Source organism: Cnephaeus nilssonii (assembly GCF_951640355.1).
Source record: "Cnephaeus nilssonii genome assembly, chromosome: 2".
NCBI classification, from domain to species: Eukaryota; Metazoa; Chordata; class Mammalia; order Chiroptera; family Vespertilionidae; genus Cnephaeus; species Cnephaeus nilssonii.
This window is the reverse complement of record NC_137073.1, coordinates 16,226,040-16,238,503: the sequence shown is the minus strand read 5'-3', so window position 1 is coordinate 16,238,503 and position 12,464 is coordinate 16,226,040. Positions and strand designations below refer to the sequence as shown.

At 38.6% G+C, this 12,464-nt stretch overlaps 1 protein-coding gene across 2 annotated transcripts in view; it reads left to right on the top strand.

Annotated features, from left to right (window-relative positions):
* Positions 1 to 12,464, top strand: part of CREBBP (CREB binding lysine acetyltransferase) — a 152,409-nt gene that overhangs the window by 75,055 nt on the left and 64,890 nt on the right. For both annotated transcript variants that reach the window (XM_079793388.1, XM_079793387.1), the window contains exons 4-5: positions 8,533 to 8,773; positions 10,066 to 10,179. In XM_079793388.1, the coding sequence (XP_079649514.1) occupies positions 8,533 to 8,773; positions 10,066 to 10,179 (355 nt within the window). The remainder of the gene's footprint in view (positions 1 to 8,532; positions 8,774 to 10,065; positions 10,180 to 12,464) is intronic.

Sequence of the window (12,464 nt, the reverse complement as noted above, 5' to 3'; positions counted from 1 at the left end):
GGTGTCTGTCTATTTATCAGACCCCTTACCTTTGCCCTTTATCACACCCATTGAGTTTTCTTTCTTGACTTAGCCATTTGTTTTCCACTGTAAGATCACAGTGTTCTGATTTGGGAGATTATTTAGAAATCATTTTGTTCCAACTTAAGATAATTTTAAGTTATTTTCCTATTGAGTTTAAATCTTAAATTGTAAGGTAATCTTATTTTTTTTAAAATCAATAAACACCAAGCAAAAAGAAGAAAGCACAAGAAACACTATACTACCCATCTAAAATAGCTGTTTCTTACCAGTTGATCTTTATCATCTCAAAGGTAATTATCACTTCTTCCCAGTTAGATAGGGGTGTATATTTAATGAGTATTTTCTTTATTTTAAGACTGCAAAGCTTTTCATACCCAGCTGATCTAGGGGCCCTTCTGGGGAAATCAGAACAAGCAAATACTGCAGAGCAATCCCTGTCCCAACTGGTGTTCACTTGGGTATCATTTTCTACTTTAACTGGAGTTTGGGGAGAAGTAAGGTTTCCAGGTGGGCCAGAGAAAGGATGTCAGGAGAGTGTGGGTCTGTACCCCATTAGTGATGTGGAATTTGGGGCCATGTTGTCCTGAAGGGCCATCTATAGGGATCCCAGCCTGATGTGGATTTGGGGCAGTGGTTCCTCTTATGTGGCAAGAGGAAACACTTTCATCCCCCATTCTGTCTTGGTCAAGTTCTGCTTCTTACTGCTTGCACTGGAGTCCTTTGCAGACATTATAACCTAGTCTTATATACTTAATGGAAAATAACTTATTTTTCTAGGAAGAATGCCAGGATAAATTATTATACAGTATGTACTCCTGTGCACATCTGTGATTATGTTCTTAGGATGCAATACAGGCCATATAGAAAAATGGGGATGGTGTTGATTATACAAACCTGTGTAACAATAGCAATTCTAATAAAAGTACACGTTAGAGCCTAGCTGGTGTGATTCAGTGGTTGAGCATCGACCCATGAACCAGGAGGTCACAGTTCAAGTCCCTGTCAGGGCACATGCCTGGGATTGTGGTCTTGATCCCCAGCGGATCAATGATTCTCATCACTGATGTTTCTATCTCTCTCCCTCTCCCTTTCTCTCTGAAATTAATAAAAACATATTTTTAAAAGCACATGTTTCCTTTAAAAGCACATGATTCCTTTAAAAAATTACGGAAGACCACAGAAACATAAAATATTTGTGTTTCAAGATCATTTGATGGACATGGGGCAAATGATGGTTGAGCTGTGGTGACAAATGATACATGCAAAGAGTAGTGGCCAAATCTAGTGAAGATGGGATTGGGTGAGTGGGCTGTACCCCCACAGCCACTGGGTCAGTGTGCTTTGTGTTCACCTGCTGTTACTCTTGGTTCAAAATGCTAGCATGTGGGGGGAGTCACGGTTGAATCAATGTGACTTCCTTGCCATGTTAGCCTTCTCTTTCCCTGATTAGGAATTACACATGAGCTTATTGGAGTGCCAGAAATGCATATTGCATATATTTTAAGGCTTTGGATGGATATTGCCTTCCAACAAAAGCCACGAGCCAGATCACTAGCATTACAAGATGCTCCTGAGGTTGGGCTTTGATAGCAGAAGGTGGTGGTGTCTCATTACTTCGATTTATAATTTTTTAAATTACTGGTGAAAATTAAAGTACTTACGTTTAGAGACATACATATTTCTTTTTTGAGTTGTTTAGTTCCTATCCTTTGCCCGTTTTTCTGTTAAGAGTCTCTTAGAACACTTTAATAAAGCAAGGTGATCCAGGCCTCTCTGTCAAGTTGGGTAGCAGAGAGGATAAGGGTGGGGGCTCTACTACCAGACTTCCTGCTCCGTCACTGAGCATACCACCTGGACAAGATGCACACCTCTGGGCCTCAGTTACTTCTCCTATGAGGTGGTGCTGGCCCTGAGTTAGTTTCTCCCTTGGAGATTGGATTAAATGAGCACTGAGCACTGAGTTCGGCACGAGGTACTTGAGAAATAAAGACTAGCCAAGAGGACAGAGAAATAATACCTATGTTATTAACTTGCTTTGTCTTGTGTGTTCATTCCTTTTTCCTAGTATTTTTGTTTTTGTGTTTTTTTGTGTGTTTCGTTTTGTTGTTGATAGCCTTTATGCTTTGGTCCTGGAAGAAAATGTAAGTTCTCCTGTAGTCTGTCCTTGCACTTCCCTTTATGGTATGGCCCAAGCCTGCATCAGAACCACCTGTGAGCCCTTTTCTTTAAATGTTTTGTCTTATCCTCACTGTAAAAGTACATACATGTTCATTTTGGAAAATCTGGGAAAAGTATAAAGCTAAAATTAGTAATGCATCCTCTATGGAACTTGAACAAGTAGAACTGCTTCTGGCTCCACCGTAGATTTTCCAATTACAGTTTCTGGGAAGGAAGAATGGGAAATTTGTATTTGAAGAGGTTTTTACTGGGAATTGGTTAGGAACCACTGCTTAATTTATTTATTTATATTTTTTATGAAAGTCTTTACCACCTTTGCATTACAAAATATTCCTCTTAATTACCTTCTAGTATCTTTACAATTTTATTTTTTATCTTTAATTCTTTATCATTTTCTACTGATTTTTTGGAATTCTTTTTCCCCAAAAGCAGAATTTTTTAAAAATAGTAGTTGCTTATTGTAAAACATTCAAACAATACATGATCCTGTCCAAAGATAACCCCCAGATAATAGAGTTTTCTAAGAACAGATACAAACATATATAAAGTTAATAAAGAAAAAACTGACTTTATGGTACTATTCTGTAACCTTTTTTAGCTCCATATGTTAGAGATAGCTTTTCATGAAAGTATAATGGTCTAATATATTATTGTTATTATTATAATCACTTTATTATATCTCACAATCTTTTGTAGGTCAGGAATTTGGGCAGGCCTCAGCTAGGCCATTCTTTTGCTCCACGTGGCTGTGACTGGGATCTCTTGAGGTCCCACTTATTTTTCATGACTGCATATTATTTCATTAAGTTTGTTGCCATAATTTGTTTAGTCTACCTTTGAAAGGCATTTAGGAGTTTTCCAATTCTTGGTGATTTAATCAAGGCATGATGCCTGTCTTTGCACATACATTTTAGTGCACTAGTTTATAGTTGCTTCCCTAATAATAAATCATAAGAAGTGGAACTACTAAATCAAAAGAAATGCACATTTTTCTTTTTGATATATGTTGCTCTCCAAAGCCATACTAAATTGCACTATCACCAAAGTGCCTGAGAATTACTGTTTCTCTATATTATCATCAATACCAATTATTGTATTTTTCTCTTGATCATATTGATAGGTAAAAAATGCCTTTTGTTTTAGTTTCAATTCTTTAATGATTAAAAATTGGATAGAACTTTTTTAAGCAGCTTTTTTGAGATATATTTATATACTACTAGAGGCCCGATGTACAAAATTCATGCAAGGGGCTCGGCCCTCGCAGCCCCAGCTTCATCTGGGAGGTTATCTAGTTGTTCGGTCTAATTAGCATATTACACCTTTATTATTGTAGACTTAAGTTCCCTCCATTAAAGTATACAGTTTAATGGTATTTGGCAATCATCTTCACAGTCAATTTTAGAAAAGTTTCATCCCCAAAAAGAAACCCTGTAGTATTAACAGTTACTCCCCATTTCCCCTGATCCCTCAGCTGGAGGCAGCCATTAATCTATTTCCTGCCCCTGTGCATTTATCTTCTCTGGGCATTTTATAGAAATGGAATTACACAATTTGTGCTCTTTTGTGGCTGGCTATTTTCACTTAGCACAACGATTTTCAACCCTTTTCATCTCATGACACACATAAACTAATTACTAAAATTCTGTGGCATACCAAAAAATTATTTTTTGCCCATCTGACAAAAAAAAAGTATAATTTTGATTCATTCACACTGGATGGCCATTGTTGTGTTGGCTGTTGTGTTTTGTTTTTTGACAATTTAAGGGAAAAGAGGTTCGTGCCCCTGACTAAATAGTCAGGTGTTGCTTTTTTAAAAAATTTTTGAGGCATATCAGTGTGCCTGCCGTGGCAAAACAATTGAAAAATCACTGAATTACCATAATGTTTTCATAGTTTGTGTTGTATCATGTGTCAACAGGCATTTAAGAAAGTTTCTGCTCTTTTGGCTATTATGAATAATGCTGCTACAAACATTTCTGTACACATTTTTGTTTGTTTTGTGTGTCCTTTTTGTTCAGGTACATCTAGGTACTGTGGACACAGCAGACAAACTCTGCCTTTTGTAACTTACTGGGGACAGACATCAATAATAGCAAATATATAGCAAAATGGCAGATATGTTTGGGGCTATGAAGAAAAATACAGCACAGGAAGAGTATAGAGAATTGGGAGTCATGGTCTTTTTAAGAATGTATAAGTTTTCTGCTGCTTTAACAAATTACCGCAATTGTAGTGGTTTAAAATAACATATATTGATTATATTACAGTTCTGTAGATTAAAAGTCATATACTCTTTTTTAAAAATATTTTTTTATTGATTTCAAGAGGAAGGGAGAGGGAGAGAGAGAAACATCAATGGTGAGAGATTGGCTGTCTCCTGCACGCCCCTACTGGGGATTGAGCCTGCAACCTGGGCATGTGCCCTGACCGGGAATCGAACTGTGACCTCCTGGTTCATAGGTAGATGTTCAACCAGTGAGCTTCATTGGCTAGGCAAAGTCCTATACTCTTAAAATCAAGGCGTCACAGGCTCTAGGGGAGAATCCTTTCCCAGATTCCAGAGGCTTCTTACTTTTCCTTGGCTTATAGTTCTTTCCCTTCCTCTATCTTCAAAGACAGCGACATCACATCTCTCTAATCCTTCATTTGTTGTCACATCTCTTTCTGACCCTGTGTACATGTTTTTGTGTAAACGTATGTTTTCAGTTACTTCGGATGTATACTTCAGAGGATAATTGCTGGGTCATATGGTAACTCAAGGTGTAACCCTTTGATGAATTACCAGACTGTTTTCTAAAGTGGCTGCTCAGTTTGACAATCCAGTAGTGTATGAGGGTTTCAGTTTTTCCACGTGTTCCCCAAAACTTGTTACTGTCTTTTTTTTAAATTCTAGCCATCCTGGTGGGTGCAAAGTGGTATCTCATTGTGGTTCTGATTTGCATTTTCTTAATGGCTAATGGTGTTGAGTATCTAGTCACATATTTTGTCCATTTTTAAATTAGGTTATTTGTCTTTTTATCATTGAGCTGTAAGAGTTCTTTGTATGTTTTAGATATAAGTTCCTTATTACATCTATGATTTGCAAATATTTTCTCTCATTCTTTGGGTTGTCTTTCACTTTCTCCATAGTGTCCTTTGAAGCATAGCAATTTTTAATTATTTTTAAATGTTTTTAAATTGATTTTTTTAGACAGAGAGAAAGGGGGGGGGGGAGTAAAACATCCATCGGCTGCCTCTTGCATGCTCCCAACTTGGGATCAAGCTCGAAACCCGGTCCTGTGCCCTGATTAGGAATAGAACCATCAACCTTTCAGTGCATGGGACGAGCCACACTGGCCAGGGCACAATTTTTCATTTTAATTAAGTTCAATTTATTTTTGTTGTTTGGGCTTTTGATGACATATCTGAGAATCCATTACCTACTCCAGGGTCATAGGATTTACTCCTATGATCTTTTTCTAAATGTTTTATAGTTTTAGCTCTCACATTTAGGTCTTTTATTCATTTTGAATTAATTTTTGAGTTTGATGTGAAGAAGGGTTTCATCTTCACTTTTTTTATTTTTTTATTTTTAAAATATATTTTGTTGATTTTTTACAGAGAGGAAGAGAGAGGGATAGAGAGTTAGAAACATCGATGAGAGAGAAACATCGATCAGCTGCCTCTTGCACACCCCCTACTGGGGATGTGCCCGCAACCAAGGTACATGCCCTTGACCGGAATCGAACCTGGGACCCTTGAGTCCGCAGGCCGACGCTCTATCCACTGAGCCAAACTGGTTTCAGCCATCTTCACTTTTTTTACATGTGGATATCCAGTTGTCCTTTTTTTTTCATCACCAATAACTGAAAAAAAAACTGTTCTCTCCATTGAGTTTTTTTGGTACTGAGATATAGGACAGTTTATATAATAAATGCTGCAACCTTTCTGGAAAACAATTTGGCAGCATACAGGATGGGGCTAAAGTAGGTTTACAGTTCTTCGTATGGAAAATAATCTTACCTAATAATAGACAAACATGTAAATTGACCGTACCTCCGCTACACCACCAGCCAATCAGTGATATGCAAATTAACCCAACAAAGATGGCGGTTGATTTGCATACACAGGCACCGAGTGACGGGGGGCGGGCAGGACGCCATGGCGACAATGCAGGCGTTCTGCCCCAACCCTGGTCTCTCAGGGCCTCTGGGCAGTGTGGGAAGGTGGGGCTGGAGTGGAAAGAAGCAGCTCCGGGGCCTGAGAGGAAAGGGGCTGGGCTGGAGTGGAAAGGTGGTGCTGGCAGCCAGGGAAAGGGAAGCCCATTCTAGCATGAATCTTTGTGCATCGGACTTCTAGTATAAGAATAAACTGCCCTGGCCAGGTGGCTCACTTGGTTGGAGCATTGTCTCATACACCAAAAAAGGTTGCAGATTCAGTTCCTGGTGAGGGCACATACCTAGGTTGCAGTTTTGCTCCCCTATCAGGTGTATACAGGAGGCAACCAATTGATGTTGCACTCGCTCACATCATTGTTTCTCTCTCTCCCTTCCTCTCTAAAATCAATAAAAGCATATCCTCAGGTGAGGATTTTTTTAAAAAAAAACAAAGAAGAAACTCTGTTTTGTGTACTCAAAACTGTGAGTCTGCCGAAACTGGTTTGGCTCAGTGGATAGAGCGTTGGTCTGCAGACTGAAGGGTCCCTGGTTCGATTCCATTCAAGGGCATGTACATTGGTTGCGGGCACATCCCCGGTGGGGGGTGTGCAGGAGGCAGCTGGTCGATGTTTCTCTCTCATCGATGTTTCTAGCTCTCTATCCCTCTCCCTTCCTCTCTGTGGAAAATCAATAAAATATATTTTTTAAAAAAATTTAAAACAAAAACAACAACTGTAAGTCCACTTTTGCTTCACCCTGTATATAAGGAGCTTTAAAAATTGTCCTCACTTTAGACTCAGTTTCCACTTTTCAAAAGTAACAATTTTTCACACAATTTTTCCCTTTTTAAACCTTAATTTTATGTCTTTGTAAGTTTTTTTTACCCTCATTCTAAAAATATTCTTTATTTTTTCAGATAGTTTTTCCCATTTTAACCTATTTTTATACACCCTAATTCGTCTGGAATTTATTTTTGTATTTTCAGGTGACACTGGAATCAATGAACATGTTTGTTTTTCTAGATATATGTAAAGAAATCTGTAGTTTTGTAAATTTGGTAGCTGGTAAGAGAGATTTGTCCCTTTATTCTTAATATTTTTCAAACAAAATTGCATAAAATTTATGCTCTACTTTTGGGGGTATTTACAACATCACAGTTTTGGTTCTGTATTTTTAAAGAGAGGTTCTTGTCTAAGCACTTTTTGTCCATTCTCGGTGCCCACCTGGGCAATGAGGACTAAGCAGAGAAGTTTTTAGAGTCTAAGGATACTTCTAACATGAATTTCAGGCCACTTAGAGTTCATACAACCCTTTCATCTCATTGAGCAACAATTTCAGATTCTTAATTTGAAAAGTCAGAGTGACAGTGTACTTTAAGGGGAGGCAGAGAGTGTTATAAAATCAAGTTGGGAGTGTTAGTGTCAGAATACTAGAGTTGTCTGAAGAATGTTGGTAGTTTCTAAGAATAAGAAGACTCCATGGCTCACCTTTTCCATTTTCTTTGCAGTTCTGGCTTATTATTTTTTAAAGATGAAAGCAACTAAACTCTTATTTCTGTATCTTTAGCAGATCATCAAATACTTTTTGAAAATATTGTCCAGATATCGGAGTGGAAATTTTAATGGAAGGCAAAGCATTTCATAAGCATTAGCAATTGTACTAGATGGTCGTATTAAGAATAAGTGTGTATTATTCTTTTAGGACAGGTAATGAATACTGAAAGTATTGTCCTTTGGTCACAAGATAATGAAATCCAGAGGGTGGCTCTGATTCTTCTGCATCAGATATTTTTTCCGTTAAGTTGAACCATATGAAATTGCCAATGTTTGGCCATTTTGGCCTACAAAAACAATAGTTTCATATGGTTTAACCTAAGATAATACACAGCTTTTCCTGCTCTTATATATATTGTTGAGTGAGTTGGGTTTTGGTTACTACAGTTAAGAATAAGCATCATTTTCTTGCTCTGAGATAGTCATACACAGTGAACTTTAATCAGCCTTGTTTTTCAGTTGGTTTATTTCTTTGCTTCTTTATCTTCCTTAAAGTCTGATGAATTAAAGAGAACCACACCAGCTGCCTTATCTCTGTGGCCGATATCCATCAACTTTAACATTAGTTTGAAAAATAATTAATGAACATGAATTGGAACTCTAAAAGCTTATTAAATGTTTATTAATTTGTTTTATTTTAGTCTCAGATGCAAACATCAGTGGGAATTGTACCCACACAAGCAATTGCAACGGGCCCCACTGCAGATCCTGAAAAACGCAAACTGATACAGCAGCAGCTGGTTCTACTGCTTCACGCTCATAAATGTCAGAGACGAGAACAAGCAAACGGAGAGGTTCGGGCCTGTTCTCTCCCACATTGTCGAACCATGAAAAATGTTTTGAATCACATGACACACTGTCAGGCTGGGAAAGCCTGTCAAGGTAAGTGCCATTTTCTGAAATCCTACTGGCAAAGCTTAGGACGAAATTTGTCCTTGTTATTAGCCAGCTCTCTTATAAGGTTCTTGCAACCTACGTCTTTACACACCATCCTGTCAGATACCACTGGAACACTTAATTACTGAGGAGAAAGGTGATTTGGTTTTATAATAATATTCTGTGACCTTCTACTGCATAAGGCTGTGCCCTGCATTTGTTCCTTTCCTCCTTCCTCTGTCACAGAAAATATTTGTCACTTCTTAAACATAGTCTTCATTATAAATGTCTAGGGCACTGTTTTCTTTTGGGCAGTGTAGCACACACACATGCATGTACAAACCCTTTTCTCAATAATGTCTCTTGCAACTGTGTCGTGTGTCAAGCCACTGCCTTTCTCCTCCATACTTTTGTCTTGAGGCTAATCAGGGTACCAGGGAAGCTGTCCTGGGTGACTATCCATGACCTGGGGAACTGTGTGCACCATATCATCTCTGCCACCTCCTCACTCCCGGTGGTGACTTACACACCATGTGCCTCCCTTCCCCCTCTTCTGTGGCAGACCCTTTGATTCTACCAAAGAAAGTGTTTCTTACTAACTACTATACTTTCCTCTAATCTTTATCCTCTTTCCTTTTCTCTCTTGTGCTCCTAAACCTTGGGGAGATTGTCTACCTGATCTCCCTCTCTCCCTTTATGACATTTGTGAGTCCCCAGCATAACCCTTAAACTGATGGAGAACCCGAAGGAGGGTTATGCCAAACCTTTAGAAAAAAATCAGTGCCTTAATATGGAAGTTTGAAGGTAAAGACTGAGAATAACCAGGTTTAATTACCCTTTCAAGTACTTTGAAAAGTGCCCAGGGGGGCCCCTTCAGAATCTCCACAGACTTCTCATTTCTCTATTTGTATTTCTTCAACAAGAGTATTTAGATGGCTTCATCCTTAAACATAATAAAACATTTTTATTTTAAATAGTGACCTTACAGAATTATTTATTCTACCTTTCATTCCAGTTGTTTAGTACTTCAGGTCAAATAGCTTTTGTTTTGTGGGCTGAACCTTAATCACCATCATTCATAACATTGCTTCTATGGGAAGTTTTTGTTTGGAATTCTCAACAGTCGCCTTACAAACTTTTTGGAAAACTGCCTGTTTGTAAGTTGAGGACTGCCTGTACTGTGTTATGGTTACCCTTGTTACCATTTTCTTATGGAACCTGGCATTATAATTTAGGTGTATTTGAAAGTGTGACGATTTGGATAGAAAAATAACATCTCGTTGTTTTTCTGGTCATAGTTGCCCATTGTGCATCTTCACGACAAATCATCTCTCATTGGAAGAACTGCACACGACATGACTGTCCTGTTTGCCTCCCTTTGAAAAATGCCAGTGACAAGCGAAACCAACAAAGTAAGTGAGCATTGTGGGTAGAGAAGCTTGGAGATGAGAAAATAAGCTATTTCTGAAGAGAATACATAAGCATAGGTAGGAAGCAGGGCAGAAATTATTAACCACAAAGGACAGTAGTGAGTGGAGACACACAGTGACAAAGGATGAAGCAAAAGCTTAGTGAGTAGACAGTCTCATTGTGCTCAGTGGGCGTGGTTGTTTTGGAATTTAATTCTCTGCCACCTCCACCCCCCTGTACCAGAATTGGCAACAGTGGGAAAGGATTATCACCAAAGTGACCTACTCTTCCTATTTCTTGACAGATACTCAGTATCTGAGGATTTGAATGTTGCGTCACTAATTGCAGTGATTTTGGGGTGGAGCAGGGGAAATAAAAGGACACTTCTTTTGGAATTGGAAACCTCTTACCCCAAAGTCATAGATAAGTCAGTCAGGCTGGGTCAGTATAGAATCCCACATGTAGTAGACATTTGAGAGGTTTCCATCCCCCATAGAGCTGCAGTTCCCAGTCCTATTAACATAACTTACAATTTATTCAGCACAGATTGAGAGTCTCTGCCCCAGACTGGCTGCATTCTGATCATTCCCATTGCTTGTTGTCTTTGGAGTCATCTGTGTAGCCTTCAGCTGATTGACCATTTAAGCAGTGATCCCAGCTCAGGAGGCTTGTGTGGGACTCCCAGGGGTTCCCTGTAGTCATCAGAGCAGTGAAAAGATGAGCATCTCTTCCCAATTTCAAGTTCTTTCCTGTCATTTTAGACGTAAAACAGTGGTCTTTGGGCGTCCCTTAGTTTAGACAGATAAGACGTGCTTTTTAATATCATGTTACCCCTTTGGCTGGAGCTGCTCCCTGTGACTTGGAGCACAGAACAATCTTTTCTAGTCTTCCTCCATCTTGTCTGTGCCATCTTGCCACCCTCCCGTTTGTGGTTACATGTTCATTCCTCTCATTCTTGATCATCTTCCTCAAGACCCCACTGCTACCTGGAGAATGTGTGCTTTTTTCTTTTCTGGTTGTTTTGCGAGTGGTACAAGGAAAGATGGAAAAGCTCGTTGTTCCTAAGTGTCCGGGAGTGGAGCACCGATGATAACCCAGGTGCTTTTCCTTTAAGTCCAGCTCACCCGCTCCTGAGAGGATGTCTAGTGAGCTGACTCTGCTCAACAGTGTCCATGTCACTTAGGCGAGACATCCAGGGGTCATGGGCCCATTATTCTCCTTCCCTCTCTAGAGAAGGAGTCATACTAAGTTTCCTTTCAAAGTCACTTCCCAAAATGAGTTAAACTAATTTTTGATTGACCAAAATTTGAATTAATAAAAATTTCCAGGACATCTTTCATATAAATTGAAAGTCTAGGAATCTGGGTATTCTAGAACAAGATATTTGGGACAATAGTTCTAGTAGAATACAGTCTGTTTTTTCTCTAAGTTAGTATAAAACCATTTTAAGTGCTAAAATATTCATTCGAGTTTGTAGTTGTACAGTATTAATTCTATGAATAATGAGATAAGATTTCATTCTGTACTTTTAATTTGGGGTGTGGCTTTTCTGGGACCTTCTGTTTTTAGTATGTATCACCATGACAATTGTAAACTTTTTTGTGATTTCTCTTTTTAAGAAACATTAATGTGGTTTTTGTGTGTGTGTTTTTAAAGAAATGTATGTGGTTTTTTGTGGGTTTTTTTTTTTTTTAACATCCTTATAACTCTCTGGCTGTTGTGACAGTTTATCTGGTGCGTGCTCTCTGAAGTGGTAAACCACAGTGTTTCTACTAGTCATAATGTAAGGAGTTACCAGGGCGATTTTATTATAGTCATGGTAATATTTAGATTATCTTTGTACAAAGTTTTAGTAATTTTTTTATGAAAGCTCCTATTTAAAAAATTATTAAATGCTTCTCAAATTAGGTTTCAACTTTGAGTGTATTCTTTGGGCTCTAACAATAGTGTTGTGACTACTCTATAGAAGAGTTTGATATAATGAGCAAGTTTCAACGATATCTTTTCTGTAAATGTTTGTTGGTATTTTTCAACTCTTCTAAAGCAAATTGTGCTTAACCGTGTGAACACTTGGTTTAGGCAATAGAGAAGAAATGCAGAGTCATCATTCTAGTACCTTAAAGTCAGTTCCAGCGTCAGAATATCTACATTAAAAATGATGTGACAGCCGAGACCGGTTTAGCTCAGTGGATAGAGCGTCGGCCTGCGGACTGAAAGGTCCCAGGTTCGATTCCGGTCAAGGGCATGTACCTTGGTTGCGGGCACGTCCCCAGTGGGGGGTGTGCAA